We start from the raw sequence: 21697 nt of genomic DNA, 5'->3' as shown, positions 1-21697 counted from the left end.
CAAGTGGGCTCTGAGCCAAAATGGAAAAGGGTGATTTCTATAGAGTCTCAGTGTGACAGCTGAACAGTAGCTAAAGGATATAAGTTAGGAGAGAATCAGCCCTCTGGGCTGACCTAAAGCTAGACATTCATGCCATGGAGCAAGCTCCCTGCAGTCCTGCCATGTCTGCAGGCTTGGCTCCTGAGCAGCTGTGCAAGGTTGGGTGGTAGAAGAGTCGTATAATCAACTTGGGTGTGTCAGATGACACACCTTGGACTTGTGGACTTGCTATAGTTAGCCTGGATTTAAAGGCAAGAAAAGAGCAGTACAGAGAAATTAAGAAAGGTTCTCAAGGAAGTGTCAAAACTGGAGTTTGAATCCAGACCACCTCACTGCAGAATCAAGTTTTTCATCTTCATCATCACCATCATATCAAACTGTGACAAAGTGGATAGATTCCACAGTTAGCTGAGCCAGTGGTAGGCTCTGCCACTACAGGCAGAGTGCCAGGTGCATGGACACATTCTACCAGACAAGGTAAGGGGAACATTGCTTTGCTCCTTGCTGTGCACCTGCAGCTATTGCATAGTAGGTATGCAGTACATATTTGTAGAATGAGTAAAACCAGATGTATCACTACATACATATGATGCTCTCTCTAATCCTTTTTCAAGTCAGCAGGCTATACAAGCCAGGGCTGAAACATTTTAAATTGCTTTGTATGGGATGATGCAAGAGAGTGATCACTAATAGACCTGTAGGTAATGAAAAGATGTGCACACAGACCCAGAGTGTTAGGGAACTCTCCCAAGGTCATACCATCATAAGGGCTAGGATGATGTCAGAACAGCAAACAAGGAGAGAGAGAGAGAGAGTGCTTTAAGTTCAGCTGCAACCAATCAATTTGAAATGTGAACATCACAAAATCTAGATAAAATTTTTCCTTGTTCGTAATTTACATGTAGCTTATTAAAATATGATTACATCATGGGAGAGGTCACTTTTGCGGGTTGAGTCCTCAAACTATAACTATCTGAACTCCTGCCCTAGTGTGCAGAGTATGAACAAGAGTAACCATAGTGACTCTGTTTTGAAAGATAAAGTGGAGCAGTTCTGGCTAAGCCATATGGGAGCAGTGAAGGACTTACCAATCAAACACACACAGAACCAGAGCTCAGTGCCAAGAATAACTGAAGGGAGGACATATCAAAAGACACAGAGACTGCTCCACCCAACTAAAGGAGGAACTTCAGCTCAGGGCACCTGGCCAACTCTGACCCTAGGACTTGCAGGGGCCCACTTTTGATAACTAGAACTGCTAGAAGCACTCCGGATGAGTGACTTGGCAAGCAATCAGTTGTAAGGAACCTCCACCTCAACAGACTTGACATCCATCTGCCTGGTGCCTGGGACCTACCAGACCACAGACTCCTCTCTGCTATTTCTTCTTCTCACTCGATGTGAGTGATATGCAGTACTGCCTCTCCTTGTGCATTTGCTTTGATTGGTTGACTTGTGTGTGTTTGACAAGTCACTCTGACATTGTAGGAAGACACAAATGTGTGCGGTCACCTTCTTGAAAGAGGATATCTCTCCAGTACCCGTACATGCACTCATGGCATCCAGCAAGAACCAGATGCTGAACTCAGACTCCTTGCCTGCCAGTCACATATCACTAGGTCTGCCTTTTACCACATGGAGTGACTGTGTTGACTTGATTCTGAGGGTAATACTAAGGGAGGGGTGTGGCATGGAGTAGGAATGTGGATAATCAGATCCCAGCCCATCATTCCTTTTTCAAAGGACAGGGAAGCTATTGGACAAGGAAGAATTGGACTCAGTGGTCACATTCCTTATCCAGTCACATGTCCTTTCCTCTTCCCTGTGGCTCCTAGCACACCTTGTCCTCTTCCTGACTGCAGCAAACACATTCTACCCTGAAGTTTTAATCATGTTACAAGATTGCTATGAATCTAATCACGTTTCGTAGGCCATTATGATGCACTGCCTACTGGTAACTCAGGACCATGGTATTCTGCTACTCCTGAAGTATTTGTCAACATTCTTTTCCTTCCTTGTTTTTGAATTCTTCTTCTAGGAGTTTGGGTGGTAGGAGAGGATGAAAACAGCAGGACCCTTGTGTTTTGTTCCAGTGGCACATTGAGGGGATGGCGTTGACCCATCCTCACTCAAACTCAGCTCTAAGTTCAGCCATCCCAGAAGAAAACCTGTGCCGTCATTTGCTAACTGCCCTCCCCACCACCCGTGAATGACTATTGTCTTTTATTTAGGCTTTGTTTACAAAAATATGTGACCAAAGACAGGTGGAACCAGAGGTAAGTGCAGGTATTGTAGGGCCTGGAATTCATACAACTTTGAGCCATCTATATGGAAAAAAATGTATAATAAAATATAATTTCAGATTTGAAAATAAGCACAAGACTTTAGAATAGGCTTTAACCAATCAAGTTTCTTACACTACATGAATAGAAACATAAATTCATTATTATCTGTGACATTCACAAATGAACATGGGAGGACTTGTGATTTTCAGAAAGGAAGATGTAACTTTGTGACCGTAAATGAGTTATGAAGGCAAAGATTACACTTTCCTGTTTGTCAACAGTTAGTGACAGCACCTGCTGGTGGTGACTCGTCGGTACTGGCCCATGGATGATGGCATTTGTGTCTATGAAGAATCACATGGATAGCCATGTACTAGACAGGTGGGGTTACTAGAAAGAAAAGTGCTAAGGAAAGAGTCTGCGGTAGAAACAGTGGTGAACAAACTGGAAAAAGTCAGTTTGACTTTGTGGCAGAGGATGCTTAATAGGAAGAAAAGCTTCTGAGACAAGATGATCTGTGAACTGATGTGTTGAAAGGTATTTCAAGCACAGAGAGCAGTGTGAGTGGAAGCACGGAGCTTTTGAGCCATGTCGAGAGTTCATGGGATGGCAAGCAGTTTTGTAGAGGTGAAATGCAAAGCACAGGAGGACAAAGAGGGGTTTTTATCAAGAGGTTAAGGATGAAAGGCAAAAAAAGATGAAATATTAGACAGTTTATTGGAGTGCACTGTGAAAAGCCACTGGCGGCTTTAAAGCAAGGGAGAGTGTGGTGTGTGTGTTTTTGCAATATGCTTCTGGTCCTGGTGTGAAAAACAGACTTAAGATACTGGTAGCAAGACACTAAGGGCCTAGTTGAAATTGAGTAAGTGAAAGGTGGTGCGTGTCTGATCCAGTGGTGATAATGGTGATCAAAGGGCCAGGCAGATTATGGGAGATACTGAGAAGATGGCAGAGTTTATTGACTGATGGAGTCAACAAGGGCCAGGTTAAGAGAGAAAATCAGGGTAATGCTTCTTGGGGTGGATAGTGGAGGTATCAGGCACTGAGTAGAGAATCTAGGAAGAGGGGCAAGCTGGGAAGGCAAGGTGTCTTCTGGAGGTGTTGGATGCAAGATGTTGGAGAATCACTCAGGCAAATCTAATGAGCAAATACATTTAGGGTTGAAACAAAAGAGGTATTTGGAATCAAGTCTAGCTATAGATTATCTTTCATCACCCACAAATGGCAGAGGTTAACATGATTGCTGGTTAATTGGATTACCTGGGGAAAGGAGCACAGAGATTGGGGTTGGAATGCCAACTGTGAAGACAGAGGATTTTTACATTTGCTCCTTTGGAAATGTTGGGGTCCTGCCTTTGGGTAAAGTGGCACAGATGTTCCAGTGCCATTCTGAAGTACTCTGCAAATCTCTTTCTCTGTCCGGATAACAGACATAGGCCCACCTCCAGGTTAAGCCCTACTTTCTTTAGCAGGTCTCAGTGCCAATGAAACTTTGCCCAGAAAGGGTTGTATGCCATTGCCTTGTGTACTGCATTTAGCACACCTTGCCATTTACTGCACTTAGTTTCACTGATTGATGGATTGACTGGCCAGCTGATTGGCTTTTGCCTCTCATACCTTCCAAACTCTATGAGGCCACGGAGTTGGAGTTTTGTGTGTGTCACTCATTTTCTGCTGTCAGTAAATAGCTTCTGAGGTGGCAGCTGTGGACTTGAGTGGGTGTCTGCAGGTGACTGCCCCCAGGCAGAGGAGGAACCGGTTAGTTCATTCCTGGGAGCCCTCACACTGAGCAATATGCCTTTGGGGAGAACAGACTCTACTAAGGTATTTGCCCTTGACTTGGTACAAAATGTGGCTCTCAATGGTGTTTATGATAAGAAAAGTGGCCTCATTTCAGCAATGGAATGGTTGGTTATTAAAACTGGTGTTAGCTAAGTCCTGTCATGTCATGTGTGAAGAGGCATGGGGGCTCCCAGTGGGTTTTATTTCAAAGTTAGTGGGATGAAATTACTTTCTTGGCAGCAGGACATTGGTTTTTGTTTTTTGTTTTTTTAAAGATTTTATTTATTTATTGGAAAGTCAGATATACAGAGAGAAGCAGAGACAGAGAGGAAGCTCTTCTGTCCAATGATTCACTCCCCAAGTGAGCGCAACGGCCGATGCTATGCCAATCCGAAGCCAGGACCCAGGAACCTCTTCCAGGTCTCCCACACAGGTGCAGGGTCCCAAAGCTTTGGGCTGTCCTCGACTGCCTTCCCAGGCCAAAGCAGGGAGCTGGATGGGAAGTAGAGCTGCCGGGATTAGAGCCGGCGTCCATATGGGATCCTGGAGCGTTCAAGGCGAGGACTTTAGCCGCTAGGCCAAGCCGCCGGGCCCAGGACATTGGTTTTTATGGTATAGAGATGAAAAAGTGTATCTCTCTGAAATCCACTGCCTGGATTTGAATCCTGAATGTGACATGTAGAAATGTAAGTTCATGTTGAGGGAAGTTAGCTATTTTGGACCTCACTTTTCCTAACTGTAAAACTGAAATTACAGTGGCAATTTTATCTCCGGGTTATCATGTGGATTAAGTTCATTAATATCTAACAAAATCTGACAATAATTATTGGCTATCATTTTTTCCTACTTAAAGAATAATTTTCCACAAAGCTTAAAATGCCTACACTTGATATCATTTCATTGTGAGCAGCACAGGATTGGTGACTTTTCTCCCTTAACTTTATCTCTTAATCTTCCTTATCTCAGTGAAAAACATGCTATCTATCTATTGGATGAATACATAAGCATATACAAATTAGCTGTAACTGCTGCCTTTCTTGTAACTCTCAAATGCAATCCATTTCCAATACCCAATGAGTATCTCCCAAATACATTGAAAATCTTCCAGTATTTCTTCTGTCTCTGATTACTCAAGTTTAATCATTGTTTGCCTGGAATTCCACATGAGCTTCCTAATTGGCCTTCGTGCTTTTCTTACTACCTTTTCTAATACATTTTCTCAATTCTGAAAATACAAATTTAGATTGCTGCTGCCTAGGAATCCTCCTAGGGTTTCCTTTTTATTTTAGAGGAGAATTCTAATTGCTTATGCAGACCCACAAGGCACATAAAGCCATTCAATAGCTGGGATTTACCAACCTTTCCATTCACAGGTCATGCAAAATTATTAATTTCAAATTATTCTTCTATGGGCCCAGCTTGATGGCTCAGTGGATAAATCCTCACCTTGCACAAGCCAGGATCCCATATGGGCACCAGTTCATGTCCCAGCTGCTCCACTTCCCTTTCAGCTCCTTGCTTGTTGCCTGGAAAAGCATTAGAGGATGGTTCAACACCTTGGGACCTTGCACCCAGGTGGGAGACCCTAAGGAGGCTCCTGGATCCAGGCATTGGATTGGCTTAGCTTTGACTGTTGCAGTCATTTGGGGAGTGAACCAGCAGATGAAAGATCTTTTTTTCTGCCTCTCCTTTTCTCTGTGGATCTGCCTTTGCAATTAAAACAGACAAATCTTTTTTTTAAAATTAGTCTGCTATAGAATTATTCAATTTCAAATCCCATCTGAGGTTGTCTTGGCAGAGACAGACCATATGATTTCACAGATCTTATACAGTCCATGGGTGAGCCATTACCCATGGCTGTTTTCTGGAAATGCGTAGGCTGTCTAAAACACTAAAATAATGAAATGTTTTATAGAATGATATTTGAGCTATTCCTGGAATATGAACAAAGGTTAGGAAAGGAGAATGGCGCTTCAGAAAAAGGAAGGTGTTTCTCAAACACTGAAGGAAGGGGACATGAACAATGAGACTGCATACATTGATTTTGTTGACCATTTGGAGTGGTAGCAGGAATTATAGTTAAGAGCTTGATGCTTGATAATTCAGAGCTAGGCATCCAGGAAGAAGGAAAGGGAAACAATTTGAGCAGCTTAAGTGGATCACCATGAACAAGTCGGAGTTTCAGAATACGATTACTATAGAAAAAGAGAGCAGATACAAAGATACATAGTATGATGTTATTTTACTAGTTTGGGTTGAGGCTGGCACCATGGTATAGAAGGTAAGACTTCACCTGTAGTGCCAGCATTCCTTTTGGGAACCAGTTCAAATCCTGGCTGCTTCACTTCTAATCTATCTCCCTGCTAATGTGCCTGGTAAAACAGTGAGTGATGGCACAAATTCTTGGGACCCTGCATCCACATGGGAGACCTGGACGAAACTTTAGGTTCCTGGCTTCAGACTGGCTTGCCTCTGGACACTACACATTTGGGGAGCGAATCAGCAGATAGGAGATTTCTGTTTCTCTTTGTCTCTCTTGTTCTTTGTAACTTTGGCTTTTAAATATAAATTTTTTAAATCTTCCAAAAAAGACACAAAAAATTTAAAGTGCGTATAGAATAGGCTGTGGAAGAAACAGTCCCAAATTTAAATCCTAGGTATGTTACTTTCAGTGGCATGATATAGTCAGTTATGCAATCTGTGCCTCAATGTTTTAATCTGTAGGATGGGGGTAGCAATATCTACCTTAAGGAGTTAAAATACTTCAATGAGATAATACAACTGAATTTTTAGTGTGACGTTAAATACAATGTGATTGTTTACAAAGAACAGCTGTTCTTATCACCACTACCACCACCACCACCATCATCACTCTCATCATAACTCTTTCAGCTTAGCAAAGTATTTACCACCCAGGAAATACTTGATACAAATACTTGACTGGACAAATGAAGTAGAGCAAAAAATCCAGGTAAGTTATGGTCAATTTTCCTTAACTGTTTAAACAACATATATATTAGTGATATGGAAATATATAAGCAACAGCTAAGTCTTCAGTAGAGAAACCTAAGCATATATAAGATGCTTCATTTGAAATGACATGTGTAATAAAAGTAGAATTGATCAGAGGAGTAGGTGACAGAATTGCCTTGTTTGTGTGCGTACACATTCCTCAATAGCTTCGATTTGATTTTGAAAATGCATCATGATTAGCTCCTGTGAATTTATTTGCCATGCATGTTCATATATCATCGTATTAAAAGATTTTCACGTAATTTTTTAACTTAAGCTATTTGTGTGAGTGGCAGTTTTCAGATCATGGGGCTGCTTTAATTAGAATGAATTACTGGCTTTTTCTGCTACTCTCTTTGGCAAGCATGTATTATTACACATCTTCCATTACAATGTTTTCCTTCATTTTATGTTTCTTTATTTGGGGAGAACTTCAGAACAGAGATAATTATATACTACTACATAAAGCAATCCCTCCAAATGTCCATGATGTCACCTCTGTCTGTAAAATAGGAAGGGAGGAGAGGTGTTAACATGGCTGTGTCTGGAACAGTGTTAATTCAACTCAGCATACGGCAGGTGCCTTGTGACCCAAAAATGAATTCACCAATTTTTAAAAATGTCATTGTCAGGGCCAGCACAATAGCTGGGTGGCTAAATCCTTGCCTTCCTTTGGCCAGGATCCCATGTAAACACTGGTTCATGTCCACTTTCCATTCAGCTCCCTGCTTGTGGCCTGGGAAAGCAGTGGAGGATGGCCCAAAGCCTGCACCCAACTGGGAGACCTGGAAGAAGCTCCTGGCTCCTGGCTCCTGGCTCTGGATTGGCGCTGTTCCTGCCATTGTAATCACTTGGAGATGAACCAGCAGATGATTTCTCTGTTTCTCCTCCTCTCTGTAAATCTGCCTTTGCATAAAAATAAATTAATTAAAAAAAAGAAAAATGTTATTGTACCAAGGATTGGATAATATTGCCACTTTAAATTGAGGCCCAGCCATTTAAAAAAAAAAGTCTATAATTTTTTGAAAGAAGAATACAAAATTGAACAAAAAGAAAGTCTGGCCTCATTTTGGCTTTTAAACCCCCCCCCCTGTATTACATACTTTCTAAGTTCCCATCTAGTTGGATAGTCTGTGATGTCTGCAAAATCTACCAAAGCTATTGATGTTTTAATTCTTTTTCTGTATTTGTATTATTGTTACTATTTTCTATGATATGGTTTTATAGGTTTAGGGATTCCTTTCTCCCCTTACTCCCTCCACGTCTATGTCTCCTCCCACATCATCCCTCCCCCTTTATTTTTACGATAGTATAGTCCTTCAGCAACAGCCACAAGTACAATAATCTTCTATTTAAGTGTATCATGGCACCATAATACAGGCAATTGTAGAAAATCTGGTATGATACTGTGAAGGTATATTTAACAGTTTCATTGGGAATCCTCCTTTGATTTGGGACTAGAGATACGTAATGCAATGTATCTTCACTTCCAGGTGTGCTAGTCTCCCTTATACAGTTCCTCTGGATAAATGTATGTATATACTTGTTTACCTATATATCTATTTGTTTTGTATTTTGCATGAAGGTTGCCTTATATCAAGAAAACATATGGTATTTGTCCTTTCAGGATTGACTTATTTCACTGAATATGATGGTCCCAGTTGGTGCCACCTTGTTGCAAGTGGTAATGGCTATGTAGTATTCCATGGAATACATGTACCGCAGTTTCTTTATCCATTTCTCTTTCAATGGGCACCTAGGTTGTCTCTATGTCTTTGTTGTTGTAGATTGTGCTGCTATAAATATAGCATTGCAGGTCACTTTATCATGTGCAGATTTCACTTCCTTTAGCTGTATTCCCAGTAGTGGGATGGCTGGGTCATACAGTAGGTCAATTTTCAGTTTTCTGAGCATTCTGCATGCTGACTTCCATAGTGGTTGCACTAGTCTGCACTAGTACCGACAGTGGAATAGGGCACTCCTATCCCCATAGCCACATCAACCAGTGTTAGTAAAGTTCTGAATGTGGCCTTTCTCGCTGGAGTTAGGTGGTAGCTCAATGTGGTGAGTTTTGTTTTGTTTTGAATTCTAAGGAGTCTGAGCATTTTTTTGTGTGTCTATTAGCCATTTGAATTTGTTCTTTTGAATAATGCCTGGTCATTTCCTCCATCACTTCTTAATACATTTTGGCTTTTAATGTTTCAAAAAGAAGTTTTGGTTTCAAAGCAATCTTGTGGCATGTTCAATTTTAAATACATTGAAATAAACATTCAAGGTTGTTTTGTAAGGATGAGGTTTCAATCATGGTTTGGGAAAATAATCTAATCATTTCTGTTTCCCAAGACTGCATAACTATGTGCCCATAGCATCTTTTAAAAAAGAAAAAAACTGTTATTCCTGTAAACCAGCGAATGAATAGTCTAACGTCTTTCCCATGTGTTGATGGCTTAGAGGAAGGTCATTCGTTCTGGTGCTCACTCAGCCATCACCGTGTTCCCAGAAGTCAGGGAAGTGAGCTGCTGTGGGTCACGCACCACAATTCCCTGTTCTTCATTCTGGTGAAAGAGTTAAGAGGTGGCAGCTGGCAGTGACCGCATGTGTTTGCAAAAGTGAGGATGTTCAGATAAGAGGAGGAAGTGCAGTGGCAGAGAAGGGTGGGCAGTGACTGGGAAGCAAAGGCCACTTAGGGAACGTTCTGCTGTTAGCCAATTTACCAGAATATTCTTGAAGGGAAGACAGCATTACATGTGAAAAAGATTTTTCAAGTTTTATTTCCTTTGTTTGATCTACAAGAATTGTAAGAATTTTACATAATACAACGTGATATTTCAGAGTTTTCATACAATAAATGCTGATCAAATCAGGGTAATAAGCATATTGATTATAGTTCATGTTTACCATTTCTTTATGGCACACACATTGAAAATTTTGAAATATACAATATAGTATCATTAACTAAGGGCATCCTTAGGAGCAACAGAAGGCCAGAGCTTGTTCCTCCTAAGGTGCTGTCACATGAAACCTCCTGACCAACTTCTCTCCATTCCTGCCTGTCCTCTCTTTTCCCCAACCTTGGGTAACCACTATTCTACTCTCAACTTTATTAAGAAAGCTGATCTTATGTGGAAAGATGAGACAGTCTGTGTGTCCCCCCAAATCTATCTTCCCCAGTATTGCCAGAATGAACAGAGACTTGCTCATGCCGATATCTTGTCTCAAAATCCTTTAATCACTGCCCTTGTTGCCCTATAACAGAGATGAGCAAACCCGGTGAGTCCAATTTGGCTGAAGGCTGTTTTGTACAGGTGGTGAGTTACACATGATTTATGCATTTTTAAAGCGTTGGTAACACAATCCAAAAGAATGCTGTTTCATGGCTTATGAAAGCCGTATGGAATTAGCATTTCAATGTCCACAAATGAAGTTTTGTCTAGCCTCACGCATTCATTTTCTTATTGTCTGTGGCTGCGCTGTACTACAAAGGCAGACTGGGTGAAAATTTAATGGTTTTCTAAATCTAAAGTGATTGTTGTCTTTTACATAAGTTTACTTTGGTCTCTAAGATAAAATCCTTTGCTCGCTGACTCTTACTTTTTTATGTAATGTAAAGAGTGGCCTAGACTTTGTCAGCACCATGCTGACAAAAATTATGGAATGGCCTCCCCATGAGCCCTGTTCACTTCTAACCATCCAGCCTTTAAAATACTGCCGTAGGACCTAGCACAATGACCCAGTGGTTGAATCCTCACATTGCAAGTGCCAGGATCCCATACGGGTGCCAGTTTGTGTCCCAGCTGCCCCCCTTCCCATCCAGCTCCATGCTTGTAGCCTGGGAAAGCAGTGGAAGATGACCCAAAGTCTTGGGCCCCTGCACTCCTATGGAGGAAGCTCCTGGCTCCTGGCTTTGGATCAGCTCAGCTCCAGCCATTGCAGTCACCTGGGAGTGAACCAGTGCCTAGATCTTGAAGCAGTCAACCTCTGGAACCTGGAGAAAGTAAATTCCTGCTCATCGTAAATCACCTCGTTTCAAACATTTTGCTGTCACATTGGGAATAGACAGAAAATTCTATAACCAGTAATGATAAAAACAAAACAAAGCAACATGAGACTTATTTTTGAGAGAAAAATATTTATTCACACAATGAAAAGTGAAAGTTAAATGTGTTCTTCCTCGGCAACTTTCTCAATAAAAATATGGTAGAATCAATTGGTACCTCTGATTTTTCTTCCATGTGATGGCATTTTAGACCTTGAATAATTATATCAGTTACATCTTATGTGTCAATATCTTTTTTTGTGAAAAATAAGAAATGCAGATACATATATGCAGATATATTCAAACATAGCACGAATAAACCAGTTGGATCTCCATTAGAATTATCAGATTTTTCCAAAAGCTACAATCAGAAATATAGCTGAACATAAAACTTTTCCACCTTCGTCTCTTTCCCCAGCCCCTGCACCCCCCTCTTTTTTGGGGGGTTATTTTCTGTGTCAAGTTCACGGTGGATATGGGATTTAGCTTAACTGTGCCTTGAACTTTGGCTGCTTTACTACAACATTAGGGTTGCTTTCCTTTTCAACCCTCTAGCAAATGCAAGTTTCAATAAATCGTAGGGAGTTTTTGTTGCTACCAGTCACAGCTCTAGTTATCTTAAAGAAAAATTAGAGAGATCATCTAACTCCAACCGTAAAGGAATGCTCAATGGGCAAAAAAAAAAAAATCCAAGGACTTGTGTCTGAGCTCAGAGCAAAACACCCTGGAGTATGGCACTCTTGCTGTGGTGTGCTGAGTATTTCCCACAGCAGGACATAGTAAGGTTCCCTGCCCCACAAGCTTGCTGTTTGTTTGTTTGTTTGTTTGTTTGTTTTTAAGGTAATGTGCTTCCCTGCACTATGTGCTGGTTTGGCAGAGCACTGTGGTAGGAGTAACATGTAGCACAACAAGAAAACTGATGAAGCCAACCTTTTGACATGAAGCTGGCCAGGGTAGGTCAGGGAGCAGCTCTGGGAGCTGGGAAGCTCTTGCAGACTCCTGGGTCATGGCTTCATCCAGGTGAGGGCTTGGGGTGGTACAAAGCACGGCCCTTTCCTTTCCGACAGGGGCACTAGAAATAACTCTGCATCCAGACATTATCCCTGGAAAGCACACATACAGCTCCATTGTCTAAATAAAGACTTCTTTTTCTAGATTAGGTGGTGCTAAAGAAAGGCCACGCAGGAGCTCTGTCTCTACCTCTGTACATTTATAGTTATGGCGACAAGCTTCTTCAGGAATGTCTGGGCTTAAGTAAGCCTGGGCCTTTGCCTACAATCATCCATTATAATGTGTTGGGTGGTTTAAAGCAAACCTGACACTCCAATCCTGGCAAGGCGGTCCTGCTTTCCTGAAGCCTTTTCAGAACCTCAGGAGCAAAAATACAGATTGTGAAATGTTGAGGTGGGCTGAGCCTTTTTTTCCTTAAGGGAGAAGTGGAGGAGGTGGGGTGGGAGCAAAGAGAATTTGATGAAAGGTTATAGAGAAGTCAAGAAGGAAGGAACGCCACAGAAAAACCTTAACTCCTTTACAGACAGTGAAACCCATTCCAGGGGAAGATGCACACTGATGCATTTCCTCTTATTTCTTTTAAGTATCTGTTTATTTGAAAAGCGGAGAGAGACAGAGCTTCTCCCTTCTGCTAATTCACCCCCTAAAAGGCCTTGAGCCAGCTAGAGCAAAGCCAGGCTGAAGCCAAAAACCTGGGCACCTAGCAATCGATCTGGCTCTCCTAGGAGGCTTGCAGTGGCCGTGAGCCCCCAACTCCTGCTTTCCCAGGGATATGAGGAGCAGCTGGCTTGGACTCAAATCTCATTCCTACAGGATACCAGCATCTCAGGCAATGGCTTCACCTGCTGTACCACCATGCCGGCTTTGGCTCTGATGACATTTCTAAGTCACTTCTTTCATGAAGTGACTTGATTTGTGTAGGATGGTGTGATTAAAGAGGGGGAACTGCCATGTTTTATACAACTATAAATGCCAAGATGCCTTTTTGTGAAAAATACTGCTCTAGTAAGTACGAAAAGTCTAATATTGTGTCAGGCATTCTGAACACCCCTGTTAGAGTGTCGATTAAGGACAAACTGGCAAGTCCTAAGGCTTTGCCTCTGCTCTCTTCCTGGGCATCTTGCCAGGGAACTGCCCTCTCCCCGCCTCAGGGCTGCCTGCTGGCTCCGTGTGGAGATGACAACACGCATCTGAGCATGTTGTGAATGTCACTGGTTACTGACCCCTAGGATTCCTCAGAGTGAAAGGCCTTCTTCCATAGTATCTTATGACAGTGTAGTGCTAATGACGTCATTACTCATTTAAATCTTGAAAATATCTCTCATTCTTGAAGTACATTTTTCAAGAGTTGGCCCATTTGAAAATGAATTTTTTTTCTTATTGGAATGCCAAAAAGAGACATTTTATTTAGATTTTTACAACCCAAGAAGTATTTAAAAGCTGTGTTAGGTGACTCTGGTTAACCAGGGACTTCACATTCTGATTGACAGGCTCTAATATTCTATGAAAGATCCAAAGTAATTTTTAAAATGTTTTACTTTCAAAATGCTTTATTATGGGGAGGACTTCAGTTTACAGAGCATAAGCTAGGCCATCCTCATGGGGACAAAAAACGGGAAGTACCCAAACAATAAGTATGGAAGACTAAAACAAGGGTTAAACACAGTTCTAACAACTCTGCCAGCACCTGTTATCATCATCCTACTTGTACCTAGGATTGATTTTCAACATACTGTTAGGGAAAGAATTTGTTAAATTTGTTAAGTTTGGATTTGAAACTTGTTACTTTATATGTTAAATTGATCCTACTTTTCAGGTAAGCTTTTAAAGAAATGTTCACATGTGAAAGTGACAATTTTGCTTGGCCAAAATTTACTCAGGCTTCTGATTCTACTGCTAGGCCCATCTGTGGACTTCCATGCAAAGTCTTGTTTTAACAAACAACTCTGCTAAGTCAGTTAAGCAAAAATGCCTCCTCCCTGCCCTCAACATCTGCATTTCCTCTGCATCTGAGCAGGCTGCTCATACCCTTCAACACTGCAATCACCTCCATGCATTAAGGCTGGTCAGCCTGACTTCAACTGAGCAGAAACTCTGGCAGGTTGTTTTAGCCAAACTATCCTCCATCCTGATGTTTCCTCTTAGTGGTTTTCCGGCTCCCCACAAAGTCTGCTCCTTGGCTATAAATCTTTCCTTGCTTATGTTTTGTTCAGAATTAAGTCCAGTCTGTCTCCCCTGTTACAAAACCCTGTTGTTGTGGTCCTACACCAATTGTAATGATCCCTAATAAACTCTCCCCTACCATGCTACTTTTAACAACAGTTAAAAGGGTGCAACCCAGCATGAAATTCTTTCGATGTATCTGGAAGCTATTATGGGGAAATAAAATTTAAAATTATCTAGTAAATAACAGTGAATTTTCTTTGGGGTAAAGAACAATTGCCAGAAATGTTTCAATACGGAGAAATGAAAAGTTCCCTGACTTGATATTTGAGTTACAATTTTTCCCAGTGTAATTTTGGTGTTCAGCAGGTTTCCTTGAAATACAGTCTGGATAAACAGAGGTGAAAATAACCATTTAATAGTCGGGAGAACATAATATACCTCCAGGTAAAAAAGTGGAGGCAGTGGAGTAACTTCCACTTTATAGAAGTCAAGTGTGAAATTCTACTTTCTTTTTAAAAACAAACATTCCCATAGTTCCTCTCCAGCTACTATAACTAAGCCATCCGATACATTTGAATCTCAAATCATTTATATGTGTATATACAGAAGCCCTGTTAGGGTAATTCTTTCCAATGTGCATGACAGTGCCGAAATGTGAGAGACATTCAGAAATAAGTGGACTTGAATCTGTGCATTAATAAAATTCAAACTACAGGACAAATTTAAAGTCATCTTAATAATGGACACACACATGCAAGGATAAACTCAAGATGGAGGAAAAGTGCCAAGTTAATACCTCTATGACTATGACTAATACCCTTTATTTTTACTGAGAGTTTTTTAAAATCTACAATAAAGAATGAGCTCCTTCTACCCATGTGATTGCTACTAAGAGAAAAATGTTCTCTATTTATAAAGCAGCAGCTCTTCTTGGTATTATTAAGAAGGCAGACCAGTTTATTTTGCTTTGTGTGAGAACAGCAGCATTTAGTTTTTCTCATCAGTAGGAATCAGATCTCAGTGTGTTAGATGCCCCATTGCATCCATTGGCTTGGGCACAAGAGATCTAACTTTGTCCATTTTCAAGGAGAATGGAGAAAAATACTTACACTTCGAGTTGATTTGACAGTGGAAATTTTGCTATTCAGAATTATCTTCTGCAAAGTGTGACTTCTTGAAACACTCATTTATAATAAAATACGGGAAGTTCATTTCCTTGTGAATGAAAAATGCACACCTTTCCTGCCACATGTTATTTTTTGATGTACAGAATTGATTCAGATCATACAAACACTTTTGATCTAATTTGCACAAAGGAAGAGTTTTCTATAATAATATTTAACTTTATAATATCTGCTTCTCTCTCTTTTGAGTCTAATGAAACTTTTAGTGAACAAGACAAGTATAGTGTGTACCAACCGATAGAAATAACTAACACTTGTAAGAGAAAGAAATAAAATGGAATATGGTAATAAGCAAAACCTTTTCCAGTAAATTTTCCGTGTCTTAAAAATCTCTCAAATATGGAATGATTCAATACATTTTGAACAAAGTAAGGATTTTATGTGAAGGATTCTTGGGAATTTGTTGATGGCCTGATCCACATATCAGGTATTATTTTTTAAGATTTCATGGAAATTTGAGGGAGTCAATAATCATATCTTATTCTTTGACAGAATTAGCACCATATCAATTTAAGATAATATAACTGAACTAATTAATGTTTTTCTGGTTCTACTACTAAACATACCTATTTAAAAAAAAAAAAAACCTTTCTTTGAAAGTAAAGGAATACTTACACTATGGAATTTTTTTATTCTGTGAAAGAGAACATGGTAAATTCAAGAGTCAACAAAGTAAAACAACACAAAATTATCACATTTGAAAACCTGAACAAATTTTGAAGACTCAAGATATTATATTTAAAAATATGCTAGATACCTAAAATATTTTGAATGTCCTCTATTGCTTTGTGGGTAGAGTAGTAAGCAGTGGTTATTTGAAGTGATTGTTTATGATCGTGGTAAGGAGCCATGGGTCAGAAAATTGCTGATTAACTTTCTTTGAACATCCCACTTGCAACTGTCTAGAGAAGCACTGCAAAGTGCACATGTTTCTTTGGCATGCTCTCTATAATCACATAAATGACCATGACCTACACTTGCATAGTAACAGGCATATTCATCTATCATTACCTTAAATCCATTAGCAGATTTTTTTTCACATTAACTCTCCCTCCATGTAACACATAACACAAAACCTGCTGTCTGGCAATCATTCTGGGACCTCTGATAGTACAGGTAGGGACGCACTTAACCTACTAGGTTTATGACAAATAACAAAACATGAACAATGCAACAAAGGTCATTTTACTAACAAGAGCATCCCAGAATATCAGAGTTCATAAGAGATTTGATCATCCAATCTTCTCATGTGACAAAATGGAATACCCAAACTCGTATTGTATTTCTATATTGGGCTGCTGGCTCTAAAATAGGTTAGAAGAAATAAATCTTATATTTATTTCACTTCTACACACATTACATAATTTACTCCCCAAATCCTTCAAATATCTAATAATTATATTTATTTATATTTATTTTTTCTGAGAACTCCTATATTTCAATTCTTAAGAAAATCTGAATCTCATTAGACATAAAATGTGTTTCAGAAAAATGCTTGAAATAACACTGAAGAAGTTCCTTTTTCATAATCCTTACTCATTATAGCATGTTTCCATTGAAATTTTCTCATTGTTACTACAGCTTTTGAAAATGAGCATACCATATTCCATTCATTCCTTCCTGGACTAAGTGACATATAAGAAAATGCTTAGTTTCATTTTGATTGAATAGAGTTCAATTGATTAGACTACTCCATATAAACGTCATTAGTATTATGAGTTACATTTAAGTGTCAGCATGTCAAAGCAGAAAATGACATTTTTTCTTCAGAGAAATTCTCTTGTGTATCAGCAGAAGAGGAAATTATTCAATCACCTATGCATATCATATAAACACACACAAACTCAGATCAATAACCTATAAGAACAAGAAGATACCAAAAGTGAAGCAAAGCTACCAGAAACATCAAAAACCCTACAAAGGAGCATCAAGAAGAATCATTGTGTGTACATCATCAGATCTCATATCTTTCATGTTTGGCGTCTCCATCCTCTTGGGTGTGGGTTATAGTTGTAATCAGCTACTGGAAGACAGTACTCGGACCTAGTCTCCAGGGACATTATTTCAGAATCATTTCTGGAGGTTGGCCTATGATACCCATATGGCAGCTGGAAACCATATTGGGAACTGCTGGATAGACTATTATTATTTGCTAAGGCTGTGACATTATATTCTTGCTTTCTAAATGAGCCGCTGTTGCCCTTCTGGGTTTGAGGACCACAGGACAGTTTCTCCTTCCAATCCTGTGGGGGCCCTGGAAGCATCTTCCTCCGCGCTGCTGAGACCACATTTGCCACAATGGATTCCTGGATGCTTCTGGGTCCAAAGGCTTCATCCACTAGACCAAGGGGAGACTTGGCTGCTGCTTCCCAGGGGGTTGGTCTCTTGGTTGCTTTCTCTAGCCCACTAGTGGACTTGCTAGAATAATTATAGGCAGCTTGGTGTCCCCATGGAGGTGCTGTAGAAATGATGGGATGCATTGGTTGTCCAGGAACAGAGAGGGAACGCCCAAACTCCTACAATGAACATATGAAAATAGCTCATTCATCACATGTGCTGATAATGATCACCAAGTATACAAGTATAGTTACCACCCACTGCAAGAATCAAACCTCACAATGCTTAATCTTCAAGCCAGCATAGGAGATCTCTGTTTTGTATCTTATTACTTCTGTTCTGCCATTTGACTCCTTTTCCTTACTTGCCTTCCTAAGTTGCTCTCACCACTGAACCAGTAGCACTGATTGCTGCCATCTTTCTGAGGCATGATTTCCCATGGCAGGAGCCCTGTCATCAATGGGGAACAGCTTGGTTTCTGTGTGCCCCATACAGTCATACCTATACCCACATCCCACCCTCATTCTAGTTCTATTCTCCTGGTACAAAACAAATAAAGCAAGTTAATAACATTAGAAACACATCATAAGCTACTGTGTCATTTACTTTTTCCAAGCAACCTTAAATCTATTTCAATTTGCTCCACTCAATATTATAAATAAAAACAAGACCTGCCAAGAACAAGACTTCTAGAGTGGTTGGCCTTTGTCCTCTCCGAATCTCCTTTTATGGTGCAGATCACAGCAATTTGGATTTGCTCACCATGACACATTGCTCACATCTCTGAGGAAATCTCTCATTTTATTTGTTTAGCTTCCTTTTCCTGCATTATGTTCCTGTTTCTTTGAGAGCCAGTGTGCCTTCAGTACTCCTGTATGAATGCTAGCTGTTCTGCTTGACTAATATATTACAATATAGCTTACTGAGAGTTCTAATGTTCTCTCCCATTATGACTTACACATTTCCCAGGACCCTGATTTCTGGCTATCCACATAACTTCCTTCTACATTCTTAGTTGTGCATTGGTTTCTTAAACAAACTGCCAAAAAGTGGCAAGGGCACACCTGGGGGAAATGAGTCAATTCTGCAAGTATCAAAACATTGTGTTTCTTGAACAAAAGGTATTGCCCTGCTTCAAAATTGTGTTCAGATTTCATAAACAGTTTCAGTTGTGTTAGCTTAATCAGGTTCTCAACTTTCAAGTGAATAGCAACACCTGGACTTGAACAAAATACCCGAGATTCAGCTTTTCCCCATTAGGCAAAAAGAAGGTGAATGGTTCATTCTTGGTTTACAGAAGAAAAAAAAAAAAGGAGAGTGGGTTTAAATATAATAGATCTGAGTTCTGTCTTTTTAATCAGTAAAACTTTATGAATAATGATGGAGTCCTAGCAGAAATTTGCTTTAGTTAATGTCTCTATTCTTATCCAGAGCTAGTCATAAATCCTCTTCACTATAGTATTGGTGGAAACGGCGTCTAGACTCTTAGCCAACCTTTATTTCAGGACTTGGTTTCTATTCCATAGTATGTAAGTATTGCCTTAAAAAAAACTCATTAAAGAAAATTGCACTAAATACCTAATGTTTCCAGGCACTTTTCTATGAGCTAAAGATACAAAGAGAATGAAGTTCTTGCCTTCCAAAAGCACATAATCCAGGCTTGGGTCAGCTCCACAGTGACAGCATAATCAAGCTTAGAGGGCCATGTTCAGGAAGTCTCTTCACCCACTTTGACAAGAAAAGGCAGAGAACTTTCTAACTTCTGAGTAATATTAATTGAACTATTTCCCACATTATACATCTGTATACCCCTTTTATGCCTGTCTGTGGAAGAGTGAGATCAATATTTTTCTAGAGTCTCTGGGACAGTTTTCTGATTCCACTGAATCTTGTCAGAAAACAGTCTTTAAAACAATATGGAGTTGAGAGTGTAGCAATAGATAGAGATTGAAGGCTCTACAGAAAAATCAGACAGACATTAGCAAGGCTAATAAATGAAACAGAAATAGTTATCAATAAACTTGGAAGTATTAAGTACTATGCGAATGCAGTGATAAGATGTTCAAAATGCCAGATGAATGACAGAAATTTATTTTTTGCTCTTTCTCCCTGACACCCACATTGTTTGTGAATCTTCAGAATTGAAATATAGCCAAAATAAGAAAATTTAAAACTATGGTGAGCGATCAGAGGTGTTTCTTTTCCCAGCTGCGATATAAATGTCAATGAAACATGTCAGAAAAAGATTGAAACTGTGAAGCAGGATTTGATAAAGTAAGTCAAAGATTTCCAAAGAGAAATGAACAAGATCCCATGTAGAGTCTGGCTATGACAGAAATGGCAGCCATACTGGCTGTGAGGAAGAAAAAGCGATCAGTTCAACGAACAGTGACCACTGCTCCCCCATGTCTCGTGTGGACTGCTGAACACATTCCTCACAGGATTCAGCATGGAGAAGAAAATGATCAGTTATCCTAAATGACAACCAATCACGATATAAATAAATCATCCTTTCGACACATATTATTTCTGTGCATGCCCAAAATATTGCAGGTCTCTGGTCTCTGTCTGAACCCTAATCTTCATGCATGTCAGCAAAAGTTCACATCTCATTCTCTGATGTCATTTCCTCTTGTCCATCTCTGCCCCAAGGTGCAGGTCATTCTCTAGCTGGCTGGCTGACCGAAGGAAGCCATCAGATGGACTCCAAGCCAACGATGACCAAAGGGATCTGAAAATAACAGCAATGTTCCTTCTGTTTTGGAATTTGAATGTCTGATGTTGTCACTTCTACTGTGAACTGAATTATTATCTGAGGATTGTAAATGCTGTGTACCAGAGCACCTAACTGTTACCGGAATGCTAAATTGGCTTTACTCATAACAGTTCATCCAGTTGCTTCTTTCTTTTGTCCCCTACCACCATTTAAATTGTATTTAGCAGCAACAACAACAACAACAGCAAAAAAAAAAAAAAGTCACTGACACTGAATAAAAATGCAGCAGGTCCTGTGACATTCTGTTAAACTCTTAGAGTAGTTCTTGGTTAGCTTTAAGTTTTCCAAACTAGTCTTATTTGGAAAGAGACATTTTTATCTCCTAGAGTCACAAACTCCAACTTCAGTGTCACATGAGATCCCCTCTCTTTGCCACCTCTGTCTTCAAGCACCCTGGAGGTGAGAGGCAAGAATGGAGAAACACAGGAGCAGAAAGAAGAAGGCTTCTCACTCTTAGGACTAGGCAGACTCAGAAAGGAATACTTTCATGAATTATTGAAAGAGTCCTACCTCTGGGGACATTTTACTTGCAGACTTTGAGCCATCCAAATTTGCCTCTGTTTCAGGGGGTGACTTGTTTTGCCTGTACTGCCTGAAGAAGCTATTTACAGGGCACATCACCATGGCTAAGTGGCTAAATCTTTGCCTTGTACATGCCAGGATCCCATATGGGCATCAGTTTGTGTGAAGGCTGCTCCACTTCCCATCCAGCTCTCTGCTTGTGGCCTTGGAAAGCAGTAGAGAATGGCCCAAAGCCTTGGGACCCTGCACCTGTGTGAGAGACCTGGAGGACGCTTCTGACACCTGGCTTTGGATCATCTCAACTCTGGCCATTGCAGCCACCTGGGGAGTGAACTCCCAGATGGAAGATCTTTCTCTTTGTCTCTCCTTCTCTCTATAAACCTACCTTTCCAATGAAAGTAAATCTTAGAGAAAAGAAGAAGAAAAAGAAGAAGAAGCAGTCGCAGCTATTTACAGCATGGAGCTACTAGGGTTCATTTGTCCCCCCGTGAGAGACCTCAAAATGATTGCATCCCTCCCTCCTTTGCTGCTAGTCTGTACTGGCCCA

At 40.3% G+C, this 21697-nt stretch overlaps 1 protein-coding gene and 1 long non-coding RNA gene across 3 annotated transcripts in view; one reads left to right on the top strand and one right to left on the bottom strand.

The window, feature by feature from the left end:
• The first annotated feature begins 1166 nt into the window (after positions 1 to 1166).
• Positions 1167 to 20735, top strand: LOC121147353. Of its 2 annotated transcripts, XR_005882365.1 has the most exons (4): positions 1167 to 1439; positions 1528 to 1658; positions 6999 to 7077; positions 20505 to 20735. It is a non-coding gene; the product is annotated as an uncharacterized LOC121147353 (long non-coding RNA). The 2 variants fall into 2 exon arrangements; XR_005882364.1 differs by lacking the exon at positions 6999 to 7077.
• SYNPO2 (synaptopodin 2) overlaps positions 17398 to 21697 on the bottom strand; it is a 169342-nt gene continuing 165042 nt past the window's right edge. Inside the window, exon 5 of the mRNA XM_040967170.1 lies at positions 17398 to 18031. Coding sequence (XP_040823104.1) covers positions 17486 to 18031 — 546 coding nt within the window. The 3' untranslated portion in view covers positions 17398 to 17485. The remainder of the gene's footprint in view (positions 18032 to 21697) is intronic.

The sequence above is a fragment of the Ochotona curzoniae genome, unplaced genomic scaffold (genome assembly GCF_017591425.1).
Source record: "Ochotona curzoniae isolate NIBS_2020 unplaced genomic scaffold, NIBS_Ocur_1.0 scaffold_4506, whole genome shotgun sequence".
NCBI lineage: Eukaryota > Metazoa > Chordata > Mammalia > Lagomorpha > Ochotonidae > Ochotona > Ochotona curzoniae.
The sequence above is the reverse complement of the archived record's forward strand: the minus strand, read 5'-3'. Positions and strand labels throughout refer to the sequence as shown.